General features: G+C 44.4%; 1 protein-coding gene across 1 annotated transcript; it reads left to right on the top strand.

The window, feature by feature from the left end:
* The first annotated feature begins 19,211 nt into the window (after window positions 1-19,211).
* LOC136534757 (uncharacterized) lies at window positions 19,212-22,799 on the top strand. Its single transcript, XM_066527130.1, has 3 exons — window positions 19,212-19,773; window positions 21,159-21,474; window positions 22,389-22,799. Exons 1-3 carry the CDS (start codon window positions 19,249-19,251, stop codon window positions 22,433-22,435), a joined length of 888 nt encoding a protein of 295 aa, XP_066383227.1. The 5' UTR covers window positions 19,212-19,248; the 3' UTR covers window positions 22,436-22,799.
* Window positions 22,800-23,015: the final 216 nt, after the last annotated feature.

Below are 23,015 nucleotides of genomic sequence, written 5' to 3'. Positions count from 1 at the left end.
ATTTGAAAAAAAAAAGAGAGAAAAACAAGACCCTATAAATTGAAGGCAAAGGTATAAATAGGGATTTTGTTTTACCAGTCAAAACACAATAGAGTGTGTGATCGGATTTACGATGGATAGACATACTATTAAGAGGGGATCTCTAAAGTTCAATCGTTTGTCTAAGTGCCACTAGGCGTGAAAATACATTGCATATGCATTAGACCTAGTGACGTAGTGAGATGCAAGTGAAAACCTTTTGAGAAATGTTTGTGAAAATGATAACTCACTTGTACACATGGTGAAACACTCGTGGAGTTGACACATTTGAAAAAAAAAATGGGTTGAAAAGAAGCTTAACCGAGGCTCTGGTGCACCATTGGATTGTGTACGTTGATGGGGTGCATTGGAGTATAGGCTACGTGGTGAGCCGTCCGAAGTGGGTAGGTTTAGCTATGAGAGTGAGAGAGCTTATACTCCGATGGTCATCCCTGTGCAGCATTGGAGCATATGCTGGCACTGTTCACTGAGGGAGAATACGTGGCAAGATGAGAGCGCGCATGGGGAATTTGAACGCAAGCATCGGATTTGTGCCGATGCAAGTCATGGGAACATATGGGAACATTGTGATCGAGAAAAACCTCCGTGGGTAGTTTCTGCTAGGCGCTCTCTCTCTCCCTAATTAACTGTCATCATTGGTTTTCGTGCTAAAGTTTAATTCGATTTATAAAAAATACATACAACATTTGTATCTTCAAATAAATTTATTAAAGAACTAGATTCAAAATCTATCTAATGATATTAATTATATAGCATAAATATTAATATTTTTTATATGTATTTAGTTAGAGTTGTTTCTCGAGTAGCAAAAATAACAAATATTTAGAGACGGAGAAAGTACTTCTGTTCTCATGCACAGTTCCAGCATCCAACCCTAGATTTGTTTTTATTTTTTCTATTTAAAAAGTGATAGGACATTGTTTGCTTTTCTTGTAATCCGTTTTTTTTTCAGCTTATTTTTTTAGCCGAAACAGTGTTTTTTCTCTCTCAATAAATCAGCCGCAACAATGTTGAGAATTTTTTTAAAATTTTAACACTTTTTGAAAACTAATTTAAAATCTAACACTATATGTTTTTTTAAACTAACACTATTGGTCGCGCCTATTGCCATGGCGTAGCCAAATATCTGTGTCACGCCATGCATGGTGGCGCGGCAGCGGGCTGACGTGGAGACGACCGGAATCGCTGACCGGTGACATGGCAGGGCTTGCCGCGCCCTGATCCATGGCGCGACAGAGGCGAATAAAACCCTCGCGGCCAGTCCCGTTGCCCGAGCAGCAAGGCCCTGCCCGCCGCCGCCACGCCCGCGTCCGCCCGCGCCAGCCCGCAGCCAAGCACGCCCGTGCCAGCTCCCGTAGCCGTGTCCGCCCGCTGCAGCGCCCGCCCGCCGCCGCGCCCGCCCGCGCCAACCCGCAGCCGAGCACGCCGGCCCTACCCGCCGCCGAGCATGCCGGCTGCCGCGCCACGAATGCCTGCACGGCACGGCCGCCAGCCGCCCGATGCGGACGCCATGCCCGCATGCCAGCGCGCCACCCCCTCCGGCCACGTACGGCGGCTGCCCGCCAAGGCCTGCGCCCACGCCTACCGGGCCAGTCTAGCGCGCCACCGCTGCGAGAACGAGCGCCGCTGCCGTGAGGTACTCCCCTCGTGTAGTTAGTATAGTTAATAAAGTTAGTAAAATTAGTAAAGTATAGTTTGTATAGTTAATAAAGTTAGTTAGTATAGGTAATATAGTAAGTTAGTATAGATAGTAAAGTTAGGTAGTTTAGTTAGTACAGTTATTAAGTCTAGTTATACATTGAATTTAATCTAATTAGTTGTTGCAGTTAGCCTTGTATAGATGTTAATATTAGATTAGTTAGTATAGTTATAGTTAGAATATATATTAATATTACTATGGACATTACATACGACGAATTCGACGACTTGATGAAGTTTGTTAAAATGTTTTTGCAGATGGATTGTTGTGTTAGAGTTTTATACGGAGGAAATGTTAGGAGAGAAGATGATATGTTTTAGGATATGGAAGAAGAATTGGAATGGTTTGATGAACCTCCTAGCTTCAACGACCTTTGTGTCCATTTGAATGCAAAGTTTGGCAGTGATTTCATACTGAAGGAGAGGTTTGATACTAGGAAGACTAAGGCACACTATGTCCTCATGCCCTTGCGCGACCCTGCTCACTGGTCCCGCTACACTAGGGTTCTCCAAGGTTCCAATGTGCCCATGGCTGAGGTGGTGGTAGAGAATGGGTACATGATGCAGGGTGTTCAGGACAGCCCATCCATTGATGGTTTTGGAGGCAATGAACATGAATTAGGGGTCGAAGGGAAAGCAACTCAGGATAACATGGATTTGGACGGTCAGTTGACGCAGGAGCAGTTTCATTCAACTGCAGTAGGTTGTATAAGCAATGACTTCGATGTGAATGAGTTCGAATGGGAAGATGAGGAGCAGGAGAAGGTGGACAGGATCGGTGATGTAGTTAGTAGTGATTTAGATGATTTTGATGATGACCAAGGAGGTATATATGTTATGCCAACACCGGCTGATGCCATACTAGTATCGGTTCATACTATGCCATTACCAATATCAACTGTGGTTTTGTATGGTGTCTAGGCTTATGATAGACTAGTCATAGATTTGGCTGCAGATGATACCCCCTATGATTCATGGGCCAGAATTAGCGAAGCACAGCAGTATGTTCCACCACCACCTTACACAGCGACCGAGCTTGAGCAACTAAGGTCCAAGAACGTATCTTTCAGGGGCGTTCCAAACTATAGGGATGTCAACATAACGGATATGGTAGTTTGTGACATTGGTCTCCAGATATGTAGGAAATCATTGTATGACCATGAGAAAGAAACCCTTAGGAAGGGGATGATATTCAACACAATGTCAGAGATGAAACTCTTTCTTCAGGACTATGCTATGTAGCACCATAGGCCGTACATCGTCACTCATTCGGACCAGGAGTTGAGGTATCACGTGATATGCAAAAACGGTTGTATGTGGAGGTTAAATGCACGGGAGAGACAGAGTGATGGAAAGTGGAGGATAACTAAAGTTGTCGAACCCCACACTTGCCTAGACAATAGGAGGAAGGAAAATCATCAGCAGCTCACTGCATGTTACCTTGTCCGTTGTATATTAGGGCTCGTTGATGACAATAACAACATTCTAGTGTCTTCTTTACAATAGTCCATATCTGGATTCGTTAAGTACGATGTGACGTACGGAAAGGCTTGGTGTGCTAAGCAAATTGCTCTGGCGATTCAATGGGGTAGTTGGGAGAAAGCGTACAACAGGGTGCCCCGCATCTTACGTGCAATGCATTACTACAACCCTGGCTTAAAATGGTTTGTGGACACTGGAGGGATGTGTTTTTGGGACCCAATGAGGCATGTCCTCTATCGTGTGTTCTGGTCATTTACGCAAACGGAACATGCATTCCAGTTTTGTCGGCCAGTCGTACTTGTTGATGGCACTTTTCTGATAGGAAAGTACAGTGGCACCTTGATGATGGCTGCTGATGTTGATCCTGAGGACCAGATTGTACCTATGGCTTTTGCTTTGGCAGAGAGAGAGAACAATGAATCGTGGTCATGGTTCATGCGGCTTCTACATGTACAAGTGCTTGGCCCATCTCGCACTATATGTTTGATCTTGGACCGTCACGTAGGGCTTCTTAATGCTGCAGCAGAGCATATAGATGGTTTCCCATCTCTAGTACATAGATGGTGCATGAGACACTTTGCCGCTAATTTCTGGTGGCGTCAACGGAAGCAGGAGGTATGTGACAAGGTAAAGGCTCTATGTTGTGTACGTATAGAGCACAGTTCAAGGAGATAAAGAGAGAACTAGACAAGATGGTAAATGAAGCGGGAAAGGCCTGGCTAGAGGCGTAGATAGAACAGAAGGCTCAGTGGGCGTTAGCATATGACGAGGGGGGTTTTAGGTATGGCATCATGACCACTAACTCCTCGAAGTCCTTCAACCGTGTATTCATCGGAGTTCGATCGTTGCCTGTGTCTGAAATTGTTGAGTTATCCTTTTATAAGTGCAACGAATATTTTATGAAGAGGTGAGAACTTACGTAGAGGAATATAGCTGAGCAGTGGCGTTTTGGAAAGGCCAGAGCTAAACATTTGAAGGGCGTCGAGGAATTGGCCAAGCAGCACACCACCGAGCCGTATGGACCCCGTCGCCATATCTTTAGTGTACGGGGCAAGGGTGGCACAAGCTTGGATGGCGAATGTTATAGTGGACGAAACTACCGAGTTGATCTTGAAAAGGTAGAGTGCAGTTGCAACGTCCCTCAGATCATGCATGCCCCTTGCTCTCATATGATCATGGCCTGCAGGGTTCGCGGGTACAACTATGAGGATCTACCATATATGTCACCCTTGTATCTCCGTTCGAATACTGTTAGTATTTGGGAGATAAGCTTCGAGCCATACCTTGACCCGATATAGTGGCCATCTTATAATGGTTATGACTACGTGCCGCATCCGGATCTAATGAAGGTAGGGAAGGGTAGGAGGAAGAAGAAGCGACTCAAGGGGGACATAGACGCTATGAGAGGGTACGACAAAGACATGTACAGTGGGGGAGACTTCAATGAGACCCGTGGTAGGAATCTTTGCTCCATTTGCAAACAATCTGGTCACAAGGCTAGCAGACATAGAAGATGAGGGCAACAGGTGCTTTCATATTGTGTTCGTATTGCATAACAAGTAGTTCAAATTTTGTAATGCTACATAATGTTAATCTGAATATTGTTAATTTGAATACTCTAACCCTTTGTTTATCAATTTATAATAGGATGGCCCCTCCCATGCCGCACCAGATGTACCCCCTTCTTGAGGTGGAGTACGATGACCCACTTCTTCCACTGGACGACGAGGTTTCCAATAGGCGTTCGAGGGATCCTTACATTCCTAGGACTTAGTTCGTTACGTTGAACTTATGTCGAACGAATATTATCGACGAAAACTTATAGACTCATAAACCAATGAAAATGTTATGTGGCAACTTATCGTCCATTTATTGCTTCATATTCGTTTCAACTTGCGCATGATCGCGACAACACTTGTAGTTTTTTATCGCACTGACAGCAGCTCAATTGAGGCTGGTCGGTTTTTGCCCACGTCATTGCCGTGTCGTGGTCTATGGTGCGTCACTGACGCGCCGTGGACTATGGCGCGGCAGAACCTAGGCTATGGCATGACTGAACCAGTGGGCTATGGTGCTATATTCGAGATAATTTCAGTCGATTTCGTTCATTTTAGAAATTCTCAACGCATGATATAAACAGATGTGATCACTTAAGATCGAACATGGGTAATCCGAGTACATGATACATGGGTATAATACATCAGTAGTTCAAATGGAATATAAGACAACACAATAGAATTTCTAGTACATAGCTACATTGATCATTAATAAAGCATGAAACTAACAGACGGCGCAATCACAAACCCTCAGTTAGAAACATACTGAGTAAGCAACTCGTCATCCGAGTACCAATCCTCAACCACAACCCTGTTGCTATGGCTAGGCTCACCTGCATTGCCCTAATCTGCCTTTCGCCTGTAGTAAGCGGCCTCCGCTTCATCTGTGGCCTCTACGGCCTGAGTAAAGAACGCGTCGTCATCCTCCTCCGCCTGCAAGCCTGCCTCTGCTAGAGCGATGAGCTCGCTCAGTCTGGCAGTGTCATCCTCAGCCTCCTCCGCCTGTAAGCCCGCCTCTCCTAGAGTGATGAGCTTGCTCAGTCTACCAGTGTCATCTTCAGCCTCCTCCGCCTGCAAGCCCGTCTCTGCTAGAGCTATGAACTCGCTAAGTCTGGCAGTATTGTCCTCATCCTCATCCCCCTCATCAGACAACACAATCAGTGATTCAACGGTGCGACCAGCTCGCTTTCTGTGCTCATCTAACTTCTTTTCCTCGTACCTTGCACGAGCCACCTCTGCAGCATTTTCCTCGCTGCATCCAATCCCTTCATGTATAAAATGCAATCAGTTAGCAACGTGATTATATTATATTTAAAATCAGGCAACAAAAAAAAGGCTTCCAAACACTCACTGGCACATAATGCAACAACATGCTCGTTCAAGACATGCATCTATACTCTTGTCTCCTCCCTTGCCTCCTTCCTTGTCCTCTCCTCCTTTAACGTCATCCGTCTCTCTAATCCCCATTTGTCAAGCCCAACGTTGATCGGGTTACAAATACCGCGCTGTCTAGCAAACTCACGCATCTTGTCTTTGTGATGTTTAACGAAAAGGTTGATGTAGTCAGGTCCATATCCCCTCTTTCATGCAATTACTTGCTTCCCCTTCAGTTCATCTAAGAACTTAGCTTAACCATCATAACATTCCCACCTGCATTTCCTAGTGCTCTGTTCAAACAAAAAATTATATCATATATGTCTTAGCAAAAGAAACAAAATATGATTTCATGGTTACCATAAAAATAACCAACCTCAACATAGTCAACCATATGGCCGCAATAATGGCCTATTCCAAGCTCCGAAGAGACTAGACCGTAGTTGGATTTAACACCACATTCGCACTTTACTGGAGGTGCTTTGTAAATTAACCTTTCTTTCTTCTTTTGGTTTGCCTTTGGTGATTCTTCGGGCCATTTGTTCTTAGGACCATACAACCACTCCTTGAAATGACACTTCGCCATTGAATACACCTAAAAAACGTGATATTAGTACATGAACACATATAGCTCAATATTTTAACACATACACTTTGCACTTACTTCATGCTTGTTTGGACATACAAACTCTAACGTATTCTCAGGGTTTATCACAGCTTGATCTCCGCAATCGCATAGAGGAGGTTCCTTGAGTCGTCTAACTGCGGCTAATTGCTTCTCCTTAGCCATCATTGGAGGGGGGTTAGGGGGAGGTGGAATCCACCGCTCGAAGTGTTCTCATGGATGTCGCCCTCCCCACCAATTATCGAAAAGAAGCTACCTGGGGTCAAACTTGTCTGCACTGTCGATCTACTAAAAGAAAAGCACCTTTCATGGGCCTACACAACAAAATTTCAACAAAATATTAGTAACCTAGTAATACAAATGAAGAAAAAAATATACGGAAAAAATTACTTACATTAAAACGACTGTATGTGTATAAGCAACAAGCGGCTGTGTCCGGATGTCTCGATTGAAACACATCGGCCGGACGACCACAGTCACAGTTAGGGACAGAGAGTTCAGGAGGGACAGGGGACATCTTTGCTAGACTCGTCGGGGTACAATTTTCTAGGACGACCCCGTTTTCGCCACAACTGCTCCCGAAGCATGTCTTCCATCTACATGGTAAACGTACTTCTAACTAAATAATTAACCTTAACATTGACAAAATCAAACTAATATCTTCCTTCAAACCATAGCCCATAGCTCCCAAACATAATTTTCCTCCAAATCTTAACTCCCATTCATACTATCCTATCCACTATTTAAACAAAAATAAAAAGTGTGTCATTACCTTGAACGAGGACGAGGAGAGAGGGAGGTGGCCGGGGAATGGAAGGGAAGGGAGGGAGGTGGCAACAAAAGGCCGGGCGGGTGACGGGCACGGCGGCCTGGTGCGGGCAGGCGGTCTTGCTGCTCGGACAGCAGGGGACTGGCCACGGGGGTTTTATTCGGCTCTGCCGCGCCACGAATCAGGGCGCGGCACTGCCGCGTCAAGATCGGTGGCACGGCAAGCCCTGCCACGTCACCAGTCAGCGATTGCGGTCGTCGCCACGTCAGCCCGCTGCCACGCCACCATGCATGGCGTGGCACGGCAATAGGCGCGGGCAAAAGTGTTAGTTTAAAAAAACAGACAGTGTTAGATTTAAAATTAGTTTTCAAAAAGTGTTAAAATTAAAAAAAATTATAGTGTTTCGGTTTGTTTTTTCAGCGAAGCAAACGGGGCCGATGGATGATTGATGTCTGATTGGGTTAGAAGTCAATAATTTTGGGACAAGCTTTGAGTCCAGAACATCAATAGTTCTGGGACGGAGGGAGTACATACATCTCTAGCGGTCTCCACATGGCGGCCAACGCTACTACAGGAAGCACACGATCGACTGCTCCCTCCTCGATCGTCTAGATCTGCAACCCCATGCGGCCGCCTAGCAAGGGCTACGAGAAGACCTCTGGGGTTTGGGGGATAAGCCAAGCCCTGATGAAGACATCGGCGAGAGTTTGGGGTTTGGATCACCACTGCCCACTAGTCTTTGCACTCCGGGTTTTTATTTGTCTGGTTGGGCCGGCGGCGTGGTGTGCTACTACCCGTGCGTCCACTTACACCTTACTACGCGCCTCCTAGGTGGAAACTTAAAGCCTATTCGTTTGACTGTGGCTTGTCATAAACGATCGTAAATTTTTATTCGAAACAGTATTTTTTTCTCACACAAACCAGCCAGCAGTACTTCTTCACGAACCAGCAACGATACGAACCAGCCAACCGAACAGGCTCAGCCTGTTCGGTTGGCTGGTTTGTATCGTTGCTGGTTCGTTTATATAAGAGAGAAGTACTGCTGGCTGGTTCATATAAATAGTATTCATGTGAGGGGGCCGGCCCGCCCCAGCCGATCGGGCTGAAAGATATCGATCGGTTTGTTTGGTTTTCATCCAAATCCACCGAGATTCAGAATCTCCTACCTATTGGTGGGCGCCGCTGGTCCTTAGGCTCCATACGTCTCGTTGTGGGATTCATTGTTGATGCCCAATATTTTCATTAATTTCTCCTTTATCTCGTTGCAACATCCTTGCTTAAAAGAATATGGCGCGATGAAGGGTAGCACGCGACCCAAGCCTCGCGCGCGATCCCAACCTGCGCGCCATGCTTGTCTTGTGCCGTGGAGTGAGGAGGCCGCGGATGACCACAAGCCCAACAAGCAGCAGACGATTTGCATCTCCAGCAGGGCCCACTGTCATGCTCAGGACGTCTTGTCCCAGCACCACCGTTCCTCTCCTGCACGCTTTCCAAAAAGCAAAATATTTTTCTTTGAATTACTATAACTTTTGGTGGTGTATCCGTTATCAATTTTGTCTGCAACATATTTTATGTGACGAGATAAACAAAATTAGACCTCACTTGCGTATGTGTTGAAGAAATTTATTTTATTAGCAATTTATGTGTAAATATGTGCTAAAAGATTTATTAAAGAAGTTACTACCATGTAATACTAAAGTTGTTACTGTAAAACATATTTAAGTTGTTACACAGTATGCACAAAAGTTGTTACTGCAAAACATATTGAAGTTGTTGCACAGTATGCACATCGATTGTTACCATGAAAATATAATAAAATTATTATATAATATTTACATAAAGATACTAACACTTAAAGAGAATAGTGGTCCAAAACAAGACAAAGTTGCAACCTGAAAGGACAAATTATTAAAACATGCATTGCGTAAGCTACCAACTAGGGACAAGTTATTATACAACAAATTACAAAAGCCAGGAAACATGGCTAGCTACCAATTGGGGGCATTTATTAAAAAACGAGGGTGGCAGCACAAAACAAGACAAGTTGTACGAGGGTGGTGGCACAAAACAAGACAAGTTGTAACCTGAGGCAAATTATTAGCTGCCAAATACATACTGAAAACAAAAAGAAATAAAAGAAGGTTTAAAATGTAAAAAAAAAGAGAACTAAAAAGTCACATAAAACAAAAACTAAATAAAAAAAGAATAAGAATGCAGGACAAAAGCAAGGCAAGACTGAGGAGATAGAGAGATTTTTAGCTTTGGGCCGTGCCCGGGCGTGCGAGTTTTTGGTAAAGCTGACCACCTGACCGGCCGACGTGCTAGGCCTGCTTTGCTACACTCGAAATTCAACGGCCATTACAACATGGGTCAGGCCGCGTGCGCGGGGGGCCTGAGCGCCGACCCTGGTGGCACGCAGCCAGGTGCCGACCAGGGAAAAATAATTTGCTGTCCCCCCTACGTTTGCTAGATTCGGCCCAATTCGGCCCCGCGCACGAAGCAAATTGGGCCTAATTCGGCCCAGCTCGGCTTGCCGTGGTATATAAATAAAATAAAAGAAAGCAAAAAACAGTCCATGGCTGGATCAAACTCAAGACCTGTTGCTTCACAAATGCCACTCACTACAACTACATCTTATACATGTTTCTTTTATTGCGGAAAATCTTATACATGTTTATGATAGTTGTGAGGTAGTTTGTCACTAAATACACCAGACCATTTAAAAGTCTAATAAAAAAGCATCCAACCATCACAAGAATAAATATTCTATACTAAAATATATCTTAGGAAATTCCTTAAAACATGGGAAAAGCTAAGTAACGGGGAAACATCACACACAATACATAGAACATCACATGTATACATATATCATAGAACATCACATGTACTACGTGAACATCACACAATACATCATAAAACATCACATGTATTATACGTGAACATCACATGTATACTGTATGAATATCACAAAGTACATCATAAAATATCACATGTGTACTACGTGAACATGATAAAATAAATCATAGAACATCACAAAATATATCATAGAACATCAGTAGTATACTACCTGAACATCACGTGTATCTGGAAATAAAAAAGTAAAAGATAAAATGATTAAAGTAATTGATTAGAGTAAAAATAAAAAACTAAAGCAAGAAAATGATTAAACTAAAATAATTAGAGTAAAATAAAAAATGAAATGAAAACAAAAATAAAAGAAATCTACACAAAACATAAAAAAGAAAAGAGAAGTAAATAGAAGAAAATAAAAGAAAACATGAAAATAGGAAATGAAATAAAAAATAATTAATTAGGTAAAAAGAAAAAATGAATAAAATGAAGATAAGAATAAAATAGTGAAAAGACGAATCAAAGGCCACATAATAAAAAGAAAAATGAAAAATGAAAATAATTGAATGAAAGGAAAAAAAAAAGAAAAGGAAAACGCACAAAGGAAATAAAAAAATAGAAAGAAGAATTAAACAACACAGAAAAAACTAAAAAGAAAAAGGAAAAGGAAAAGGAAAAAATAAATACTAACGTAGCGGAGAAAGGTGCGATAACAGCACGAGATCGCGCTCTGTTGGGCCGCTACCTGGGCCATCAGGACTTCAAGAGCAGTTGTGGGCGGCCATCGCTAAAAATCAGAGCGCGGAGGAGGGATCGGCGTAGGAATCCGGTCCGACTGGTTGGGAGCGATTTCCGGTGTGCGGCCCCGTGCGCGTTACCTTTGGAAAAAGTCCACTTTTCCCCCTCAACTTTTGTAAAAGTCCGCTTTTCCTCCCTGAACTCCAAAACCGGGCAAACCATCTCCCTCAACTTTTGAAACCGTATGTTTTACCTCCCTGGCCGGTTATAAGCGGTTTTGAAGACGATTTTGTCTTTTTTTATTTATTTGGGCTGAATCTTTGAAAAATCATAGTAAATCACAGAAAATTTTATTTCGGTTTTGGAGTTCAGGGAGGAAAAGCGGACTTTCGTAAAAGTTGAGGAAGAAAAAGTGCACTTTTTTCTTACCTTTTGGCGTTGGCGACTGGCTTGATTCCCATCGCTAAAGTAGCAACTGGGCCTTTGGCGACTGGCTTGTTCCCATCGCTAAAGCAGCCCGTAACTTTAGCGAACGAACCCGGCCCATATTACAGCCCAGCTATTTTTCGCGAAAACCTAACAAGCTTCTAGTAGGTGTATATTATAAATATACAAGGCAAGGGAAATCCAAATCCTCCCCCTTGCCTTGTCTCTTTTGCCTTGGCGTCCATGGCATCCATGCTCACGCGCGCCGCCAGTAGCGCATCGGCCGCATGTCGCGCGTCCCGCGCAGCTGCGTTGGCCTCAGCTCACGCCGCCCGCTCAGCGGCTGCCGCGCGCAGGGCGGCCGCGGCTGTATCTCGCGCCGCCCGCTCAAGCACCGCCGCCGCCGCAGATCTAGCCTTGGGCACCATCTTGGAGCTGCCTCCATGAATGGCCGCCCTCTTGGAGCAGCCTCCATGAATGGCCGCCCTCTTGGAGCAGCCGGTGGCGCCGCTCCCCACGTCCCTTTGGGCAGCGATTCCTCGCACATCGACAGCTGCCTTTTCCCAGGTAACCTATTTCCTCTCTTCAGATATTCTTGTTTGTCAGGAATTTGCATCCTTCTACATCGGTAGGTAAGGAACCTGAATGCGATTCTAGTTTTGGTCGCCCATCATATGTGATCTTCCCCAATCTGAACACCAACCATCATATGCGATCTTCCCCAATCTGAACATCAAATTCTTTCTCTTTGGATTGATCAGCACACCAACATCATATGCGATCTTCCCCAATCTGAACATCAAATTCTTTTTCTTTGGATTGATCAGCTAGGGCTGACGATTTAACTTAGTTAGCTAGATATGGGTGTATAGCATTTAACTTGTGTTAAGTTTATTCGAGAGCATGTTTTAATTTACTGGTGCGTGCGACGAACCAAATTGCAATTACTTCATTTTGGTACTTTACAGATGATAAGCTGCAGACTCCTGTGGTAGATGAGGCAAAAGAGTTCGTGGCATACGAGAAGGATCTCGAGTCTGATGAAGCCCTCTGGTCCTTGTATGAGCGCTGGTGCAAGCATTTCAACCAGGAGCGTGACCGTGATGAGATGGTTCGCCGGTTCAATGAATTCAAGAGGTTGGTTCTGCTTGTGCACCAAGTGAACAATTCTGATCGACCCTATAAATTGGTGATTAACCAGTTCACTGATGGGAAGCTATCTGAGGTGTGTCTTGGTAGCAATAATGCTTTTCATCGGGAAGAGGTTGCGAAGTTGTCTAAGTTGCCTAAAACAGGTTCAGGGTTCGTTTGGCTGAACGGCAAGTATTATATGGAAGTCCCTGCGGAATGTCAGCCGGATTACCCATGACTCGATCACCATCAGTCGTGAATCTGTAGCAAGTAATGCGACTGCGTACTTATTATCCTTCTGTAATAAAGGATGATGTGTGGACTGTCTTGTGCAAGTTATAAGCTTGTGTGTGTGTGTTTTATGTCTGTAGTAAGCATGTGTGCTAAGTTATGCTTGCTAACAGGTCATGATGTTCAGAATGCTATCAGATTTGCTCCTCTTTATGTGACTGATGGATGATAGATTTCTTGGCCAAATTTCTAGGCCATAGATCTGGCTGCTATGATCATTGTGCTTAGGATGAAATCGGGAGTTTGGGACCATCTTCCTTCATTTTTGTTTGAAGCCTCTCATTGTCTGACTTACCCTGAGGAGCTGAACCATCATTGACTTTTGTGTTCCTTTTCTCTTTCATCTGGAGAAACAGGGCCGGAGAGGCACATGGTCTTTTTGAAACAAATCTTTTGATTCTAATTTTTAGCAAATAGAAGAAAAAAAAGTAGTCCTCTAAAACACTTGGTCTTTAGAGGACTAGAAAAGGCATTGGGTAAATGTCTCCAGACTCCCTAAAAAACATTTTGTAAATCTCACCATCAACTCATAGAAGCGTTTGTAAATCTCTTACCATCGTAAAGAATTTTTGGAGATATTTCTATTGATTTACTGTGTCTGTTGAAAATGGGTGGTCTCTGGTGATCAAGTAGCTTGCTACTGTCTTACTGGATTAGATTCGGGTTTGATTTTTGTCTGATTTAGTCAGACCTCCATTCGATTTTGAGTGTTATGGTTCATTTGTGGTTTGGTTGCATACTTGCATTTGCATATTGAACTAGAACCACAAGCGCGGCGTTGCCACGCTCCTTTGGATCTGACCGCCCTGCCATGACTTCTTCCACAGCATTGAATTTTAGCAGGTTCATCAGAGAATTGCTTCATTCATTGAATCTGAGAATTGCTTCATTCATCAAAAAAGCATAATGACTAATTTTGTAAAAAAAAGCATAAATGGTTCATATTATTGAGTTGACATGTAAAACAGTACAAATGTCATAGATGAGTAAAACATAAGAGGTCACAAAGGTACTTTAGGGAGTGATAAGACCAAAAGTATAGTAACTTTAACTAAAGAATTCATCCATTGACAAATTTATTCAACAATTTAGACACAGTTTTACATCTAAATCTATTATCCATTATGCATATAAAACCTAATGGTACATCTAAATCGATGATCTTGTAGCCTCATTGGCCATGAGAAAACAAATCACGAGCATCATCACCAGAACAAAAGTAGTCAAATCCCTGTCACTAATAAATGACCTACAATTTGGCACACCCAGTACGTCAGAGCATGGTAAGAAAATCTACATAGAAAATAGATGCAAGCCAAAAAGGAAAAAAAAGAAGAGATATGGCTTACAATAATCTGCAAAGAGCCATTGAGGCAGTAGCCATTTACCAAGGAGATGTTAAACGGTATTTCTTAACGCACAATGTAATATTCAATAAATACTTGTCCGTAAGACATTCTATTTGCCCTCATTTTCTCAAATCAATTTTCAACTCTAGCATCTTGTGTCTTTCATCCAAGAATAACCCACATGTGCAAAGGAAAAAAATTCAGACTGCCAGTCGCAAGGTATTATACAAATAATAGCAGCAGTCCACACATGTACAAGAACATGATGGTTGAATCTCAAGGCTCATAATCAGAGTGTCTCTCAGATTAGAAAAAAAAAATCCAAAATTGGAGTAAAATGGTCTGTGGGTGTTGTTTCATTCGATATATCTCAATTTCCATGAAACCAAAAGTTATTTGCACCTGTATCTCTATGTGGACTGGGTGTAGGGTGTTAATGCAACTGTCCAGCACAAGCTATTCACCCTGTTCGCTTGTTGGTTTCAACCAGCCCAAACCAGCCAACCAATAGTATTTTCCTCTCACATAAAACCAGCACCAGCCAGCCCAAACCAGCCTAGAAACCAACCAGCGAACAGGCTGATTAATTATATATTTGTAATGTACTTATTATGGACGTTAGCATCTCTTATATGAAACAATGGGATCATTTAAAAAAAGGTCTATCTATTAGATTAATACTCATTTAAGCCATTAGCATGGTATGGTATACAAGTAACCATTGTCAAGAGTACATAATCTAATGATTTCATGCTCATGATAACATACATCAATAAAAAATGCACCTTTTATGTTAACTTCTGGATGATAATTGTGTGTGCTTTGTGAGAAATATGACTCTGGAATTCTTGGAGGAATTACAAGGGAGAGAAAAAACCAACCTACCTTTTTGGAACCACAGTCTCCAACAACTGCATATTGCCTTCCTCTACATATTCTTTTTAGTTCCTCTACATATTCTTTTAGTCTGGGTGTCTGGCAATCTCACTTGCCCCAAACAGCATCCACGTTCTGAAACATATGATCAGGACAATGTAAGGAAGGATAGACTATTTGGTTTGCTACTTTTAGTATTACATGGGACGAAATAATCTGGTTGAATTGATCAACCGGAGCCAAACATACTTACATTTGGTGCACTGTTACGAACATGAAAGCCAATAAAGAGTACAGAACTACAAGTGCATCCGGATTCTGCACATAAATATATAGATCTATTACTGGAATCAAACTCGCGCCGGTCACGAGCACACCTGGCTACGCTAGCCACCAGAGCACTAGCTCGGTTCTCCATCTTCCTTCATTTTGTGGCTGCGATTGTTTTGATGTGGCGAGCTTATTGACGTGTTTTAGATTTCCTTGTAACTTACCCCGACCAGCTGGACCATTTATGTTCCTTTTCCTTTTCATCAGGAGAAACAGAGCTGGAGAGGCACATGGTAAGCCATCCGGCTCTTTTTTAAACAAATCCATTGATCTTTTTTAGCAAAAAGGAAAAAAATAATCCTCCAAAACACTTGTCTTTAGAGGACTAGAAAAAGCACTAGGTAAATCTCTCTAGACTCCTAAAAAAAGCATTCCATAATGAAGGGTCGAGATGGCGACTAGAGGGGGGTGAATAGTCTTTTCTAAAACTTAATCGTGTCGGCTAACCGATACAAATGTGGAATTTAAACTAACGGTCTAGCCAAGACTACACCCCCAATATATATGTTCACTAGCACATTGCAAAGATAACAATTAAGCAACAAAGATGCCGGGCTAGCTAGAGCTCTCCTAAATAATTCTAGGTTACACAAACCTATGCCACTAGTACTTTAAGCAACAAGGGAGCTCCTACACATGCTAGTAAGCAAAAGCACAAAGCTAACTAAGCTCACTAGCAATGCTCAATAACAAGGCAACCAATGCCTAATTAGAGAGCGCAAATACTTAGCTACACAAACTAAGCAATATGACTAACAAGGTTACTAAAACCAAATTAGCCACGCAAGGGAGCTACTTCTATGCTACACAAGCAAGAAGGTAATTAGCAAGCTACACAAGCTATCTAATTACAAGAGCAACTACACAAGCTTAATATGTATATGAATGTAAACGCAAGCTTGTGTAACGGGGATGCAAACCAACGGGAAGAACAAGGTTGACACGATGATTTTTCTCCCGAGGTTCACGTGTTTGCCAACACGCTAGTCCCCGTTGTGTCGACCGCTCACTTGGTGGTTCGGCGGCTAATTAGCATCACCCGCTAAGCCCGCACGTCGGGCGCCGCAAGAACCAACCCCTTGAGTGAGGGTAGCTCAATGACACGCTTTTACTAGAGTTGCTCTTCGCGGCTCCCGCGGGGCGAGCACAAGTGCCCCTCACAAGCACTTCTCCGGAGCGCCGCACAAGCTTCTTGCGCGCTTCGACGGAGACCACCACCAAGCCGTCTAGGAGGTGGCAACCTCCAAGAGTAATAAGCACCACCGGCTTACAACTCGATCACCTAGTGCCACTCGATGCAACCTCACGATGCAATCGCACTAGAATCGCTCACTCACACAATCGAATGATCACTATCAAGTATGTGTGTGATGGAGAGCTCCCAAGCACTCTCAAGCATGGACACAAAGTCCCCCAAGGTGCTCAGCACCAGCCATGGCCGAGGGCCACTTCTATTTATAGCCCCAAGGGCTAAACTAGCCGTTACCCCTTCACTGGGCAACGGTCGGGCCGACCGGACGCTCCGGTCGTGTTGACCGGACGCTGGACCTCAGCGTCCGGTCGCCCACAGACGACCACGTGGCCCGGTTCTAACGGTCACTTGACCTGACCGGACGCAGCAACTTCAACTGACCGGACGCTGGACCCTCAGCGTCCGGTCGTTTCCAGTAAGCTCCCGAGCATGACCGGACGCGTCCGGTCGAACGCGATCGGACGCAGCCAGCGTCCGGTCACTCTCCAGCTACTGCGTCACCGTACGTCAGCGCGACCGGACGCAGCCTGCCAGCGTCCGGTGCATTCAGATTCAGCGTCCGGTCAGTTGACCGACGCCAGCATCTTCTCCATTCTCTTCACCCTTGCTCAAGTGTGCTAACCACAAGAATTTGCATCCGGCGCAATAGAAAATAGGCATTCCATTTTTCCGAAAGCGTCGAATCCTTTGTAAATGTGCCAACACCACCAAGTGTACACCACCATGTGTATTTGTGTTATCATTTTCACAATCATTTCCCAAAGGATGTTAGCCACTCAACTTGCCACGCCACTCGATCCTAGCGACAATGCAAAGTTAGATCACTCGAGTGGCACTAGATGATCGATATGCAAACAAGTTTGCCCCCTCTTGATAGTACGGCCATCTATCCTAAACCCGGTCATAAACTTCTCTACACACCTATGACCCGTGAAATAAAATGCCCTAGGTTATACCTTTGCCTTGCGCATTCCATTCCATCTCCTTCAATGTCGATGCAACACATGCACCAACACGATCAACAATGATATGATCCACTTCATATCATCACATGATCATATTGGTTCATCGATCTTGACTCTACTTGCTCTTCACCGTTGCCATCGTCCATCGGCGCCAAGTCTTGCTAAAGCTTCACCGCCACGCGGTCCATCACTCCAAAGCCTTCGACTTGCCCTTCACGCTTGCAACCGGTCCATCAAGCCAAGTCTTGTCTTGATCTTCTCCACCTTGATCACATGACTCAATGTCATGTCTCATGTGCATTTAAGCTCCTTCATCATCACATGTGTGAGCTTTGCAACATCTCCAAGCCATTTTCACCTTCATGGCATATGTTGCTCACACACATATACCTGTGGACTAATCACCTGTGTATCTCATATAAACACAATTAGTCCACCTAAGTTGTCACTCAATTACCAAAACCAAACAAGGACCTTTCACATAAATCTCACCATCAACTCACAAAAGCGTTTGGTAAATCTCTTACCATCGACTCAAATATATATATATGCGCGCTTCGAGTTTGCTATTTATACAACGGCATCTTCCCTTTGTCTTCTTTTATTTACCAAGTGGTTTTCTATCCGTTCTTTTATTTACCAAGTGATTTTTAAGGAGTTTTGGAGATGTTTTTATTGATTTATTGTGTCTATTGAAAATGGGTGGTCTTTGGTAATCAAGTAGCTTGCTACTGTCTTACTGGATTAGATTAGGTTTTGATTTTGTCTGATTTAGTCCGACCTCCATTCGATTTTGAGTGATTATCGTTCATTTGTGCTCTAGTTATTGCATACTTGGATTTGCATAGGAATTATGGGCTGGTTAGATTCGATTTGAGAATTTATAGCCTACTAGGATATCATTTTAAATTGTAAGATATTTTGTTTTTTATAGTATTGTTACATACTTAGTTATATAATATTATATCTAAATATATATTAAAAGCAATGGGACTGTTCGGTTGGCTGCTGGCTGTAGAAGCAACAGAAGTGAGAGGAGGCAAGTAGCAAGGTAGCAGCCATAGGTCATCAGCGGTGAAGGCGTAGCCGTAGCCAGCCAGACAGTCCAACGGACCCAATATATCTACAAAATGTAAAATGCCTTACAATTTAGAGCGGGTGTAGTAATGTACATAGGTCATTAAGAAATGACGAACTGCTCCATCCGGTGAGTTTGCAGTCGGACCCCACCATCCGTGGCCCCACATGTCACTGAAGCAGAGCCTCCTCACATGGCTACGGCGTGGCCCCACTTGTCAGCTGAAGACGGCACGAGCTGCGCAACCGACTTGCCGTCGCCTCGAAATGCCCCGCCCTGGCGCCCAAACGTAACCGTCGCGCAACCAACACCTGCTCTGCTCTCTCCTCCCCGTCGCCTTCCCCTTCCCCTCGAAGCAGCGCCGCCGCGGAACCAAGCAAGCCCACGCTCCTCGCCGCCGATCCACCACCGCGGCAGCGATGGACAAATTCCCCGACGGGACCCACGTGCGGCTGCGGAGCCGCGTGCGCCGCGCGTCGTACCTCCACGCCGACGAGGACGGGGTGGGGGTCTCCCTGCGCCCGCTCGGCAGCGAGCCGACCCTGAACGCGGTGTGGCGGGTGCACCGGGTCCTGCGCGACGGTATCGACTACGTCCTCCTCCACGGCGCCGCCTACGGCCGGTACCTCGCGCTGTCGCCCGGCGAGGAGGAGCCGGCCGGCCCTGACCGCGGCGTCCCCGCCATCCAGCGCGGCTACGACGCGCGGGACCTGGACGCCGTCATGTGGAGGCCCGTCGCGGTCGCGGGCGCCAACAGCGGCGGCTACGTCCGCATGCGCCACGTCTACAACGGCAACCTCCGCGCCAACGGCAGGTTCCGCCCGTGGAACACCCGCGTCACCGTGGATCAGTACTTCGGCACGCGGAGCACGATGAGGCATTGGAGCGTCGAGGTCGTCCCACCCAGACAGGGGCCGCCGCCAGCCCTTCCACTTCCGACTGGGGTGAGTTTGGTTCATGTCCTTTCTTTCTCCTTGGCACTCGCGCACTTATTGGGATTGGGGCGGAGCATGATTCGTGGAACGGGTTGCTTTTGCTTGCGAGGAAAACTAATCCTGGATGTTTCGTTTTTAGCCGATTCTGAATGCCTGAATCTGCGTTTGTTCTTCCCGAAGTCTGCGCTTACTGTTACTGAAGCCATTAATTAACTGTTGAATTCTTCCTGATAATTGAGTTCACGGTGATAGAATTCTTGGTTGCCACCAGGATTACTACTTTTGTTAGTAAAATTGTTCTAGTTCTGAAGCCCGAGAGGTGTAGTTCTGGGTTATTGAATTCCTGTGCCTCTGCAATTGGTTCGCTTTAGAGAGACTTTCTGGCTTACATTGATCATGTTGGCCTTCCAATTTCTTGCCAGTTATCCAAAATTAATTGTCTGCTCTAGATTAAGATTGCTTCACCAGTTTCTGTTTGGTGTCTGCCATTCGTTAATCTGCATCAGATCAAGCCATCCGGGTGTGTTAGAACTTCAAGCATGGGGTTCTTGGCTGAGTGAGATGCTGATTACTGAGTTATTGCGGGATCATAATTCGGACTAGTTATCTACTATTTTTTTAGGAGAAAGCAGTCTACTTCTTATTTCTGAACATTTCGTGCTCATTAGAATGTGTATTCAGTTTTAGACTTGCTTCTTCATTCAGTCACTGGTTCTGTCAGGCCGTTTGGTTTCCCTAACCAAGTGCTCCATTGCAGCAGAAACCTGGACGCCAGGATTACTAGTTCTGTCAATAAAATAGTTCTAGTTATACTCGCAAAAAAAAGTTCTAGTTCTGAAGCCCGCGAGCTGTAGTTCTGGGTTCTTGAATTCGTGTTCCTCTGCATTTGGTAAGCTTTAGAGAGTAGTTCTTGCTTACGTTGATCAGTTCGCCTTTCTATTTCATACCCGCCATCCAAAGATCATTGTCTGTTCTAGATTAAGATTGCTTTACCAGTTTCTGTTTGGTGTCTGCCATTTGTTAATCTGCATCGGATGAATCCATCCGGGTGATTTAGAACTAGAAGCATGCATGGGGTTCTTGGTATTCTACGTTCTGAACATTTCCTGCTCATTACGATGTACATTCAGACTTGCTTCTTCATTCAGTCACCGGTTTTGTCAGGCCGTTTGGTTTCCCGCCAGTCTCAGCGGGGGTTTCATCTCCCAGTTTTTAACCCACCCATATTTTGGAAACAGTGCAGAATAGTTTCATCCCCATGAAACTCTCTCTACTCTCATGAAACTTTTATCTTCTCTCTCTTCATCAAGACAGTTCCATGTCAGCATATTTAATGTCCATAAAACTCTATGAAATCTCCATTGAGACTGGCGTGACCAAGCGTTCCATTGCAGCAGAATCCAGGAGGCCGCAGTGGCCTGCTCCGGCGGCGCACTAAGCCCGAGACCGATCGGCGTAGGATGATCCGGTACCTGCGTTCGGACGACCCGAGGAACTTTGGGGCGGCTGGTTTGCCCGCATTCCCTTTCTACGGCCGCTCCGTGTTCAACCTGAGGTTCCAGGTGGGGAACCGTGCGAACACAGGGGACGTCTTCAACACCATAATGTGCGTGAAGGCCGGCTTGTACGGGCGGCTGACGCCTCTGGTCACGGACCTGCCTCGCATCGAGGAGCGCATGGATATCGTCGTCTTCACTGCCGGATCACCAGGTGAGGACTTTGCAATTTTCTTAGTGATCTCGTGATGGAAGATGTTCAATCCAAGGGATTAACACCGATGAGAATAAATGCAACATATATAGCTCGTACCTCACAGTACTTGTGTAGTTCTGAATTCGATGTGCAAAAAGATTCAGTGAAGTATATTCAGTAGATCATAGTACCATACTGACGACAACAGAAAATGTAACTTTGGACAATGTGTACATAGCTACGCCTTGTTTAGATGCTATCCAAATTCCAAGTTTTTTCATTCTCTCTCCATCACATCAATTTTTAGCCGCTTGCATGGAGTATTAAATGTAGGTAAAAAAAATAACTAATTACACAGTTTAGTTGGAAATCACGAGATGAATCTTTTGAGCCTAGTTGGTCCACGATTGGACAATATTTGCCAAATAAGACGAAAGTGGTACTATTCATCGGGTTCAAAAAATTTGCAAAGTGAACAAGGCCCTAATATGTTCAGTGTAATTCTGCCTTGTTTTACTATTTGCTATGTGTAGTATCCTTTGCATAGGCTTTTATTTTTGTTGCAGACTTGTGCTTGTGAAAATTGTCTACTTTGTTTGGCTTGGACTAGTCTGACACATGCTTTAGATTAAGCAGAAGCATTTGAATGGCTGAAAACTCAGGTCTAGTACTGACAGTGCCTTGTTGGGATTTAGCATTCCTTGGGCAGATCCTAAATTTGATCGGGTTCTAGAAATTGTCGTATTTCATTTCTTAACATGATCCACAGTTCAGACATTCAGTTCTACCAATAGTCTGATCTCCAGAACAGAAATTTTAGTTGTTTCACTTGTTTAGCCAATAGTGTTGGTCGTATCTGATTGTCTGCACTCTCTATCCCTCTCTATCAAAAGTGTGACTTATTATTTTACTTATTCCCTTTGCGAATATAGGTGCTGAGGGGTTAGTGTACCCAGATGTTCATACACAAGGACAATAGAGGGATACGGGAGCAGAACTTGTAACAACAGCATCACAAGTTCTCTGTTAAGGAATCAGAGGTCGGAATACTTCAGATGCAACGACTCGAGAATCGGCTTGTCTTCTTTTGTTCAGAAAGTTTCAGAAACTCAGTAGCTTTCTGTTTCTGTTGGTAAGGTTTGGTGCGTTCCCCTGAATGGATGGGTTTCAATTCGCCTTTCAGTTTCAGAACTTACTTTTTTTTTTTTTGAGATGGAGTTTCAGAACTTACTGGTGAAAGTGTTATGTGATGAACGACTTTGCAGAGTAACACTTGTGGTAGTTACCATTTTGTCTCCTTGGGATGACAACTAACAAGAATAGATGTTGCTTGTAGTGTCTGCACCTTTGCTCCTGGTTATGCGTTATTTTTGTGCTGAAGTTTAGCAGTCAGCACAGAATTACTTCCTGCTGTCTGTTTCTCGATATATCCAGCAAAGGAATGGAACGATTGTTATAAAAGGCATCGTCGGGCATGTGTAAATTGATCAACTTCACTGAAAAATACCGTCTGTGGACAAGCCTCAGTGATATTCCGGTGTGTACAGCTCAACCATCGC

Source organism: Miscanthus floridulus, unplaced genomic scaffold (assembly GCF_019320115.1).
Source record: "Miscanthus floridulus cultivar M001 unplaced genomic scaffold, ASM1932011v1 os_2263_1_2, whole genome shotgun sequence".
Classification (NCBI taxonomy): Eukaryota; Viridiplantae; Streptophyta; class Magnoliopsida; order Poales; family Poaceae; genus Miscanthus; species Miscanthus floridulus.
The sequence above is the reverse complement of the archived record's forward strand: the minus strand, read 5'-3'. Positions and strand labels throughout refer to the sequence as shown.

Coding starts and splice junctions, on each gene's coding strand:
- LOC136534757 (XM_066527130.1), top strand. CDS start 19,249: ATGGACAAATTCCCCGACGGGACCCACGTGCGGCTGCGGAGCCGCGTG. Junction 19,774..21,158: donor CCCTTCCACTTCCGACTGGG/GTGAGTTTGGTT, acceptor GTTCCATTGCAG/CAGAATCCAGGAGGCCGCAG. Junction 21,475..22,388: donor CTTCACTGCCGGATCACCAG/GTGAGGACTTTG, acceptor TTGCGAATATAG/GTGCTGAGGGGTTAGTGTAC.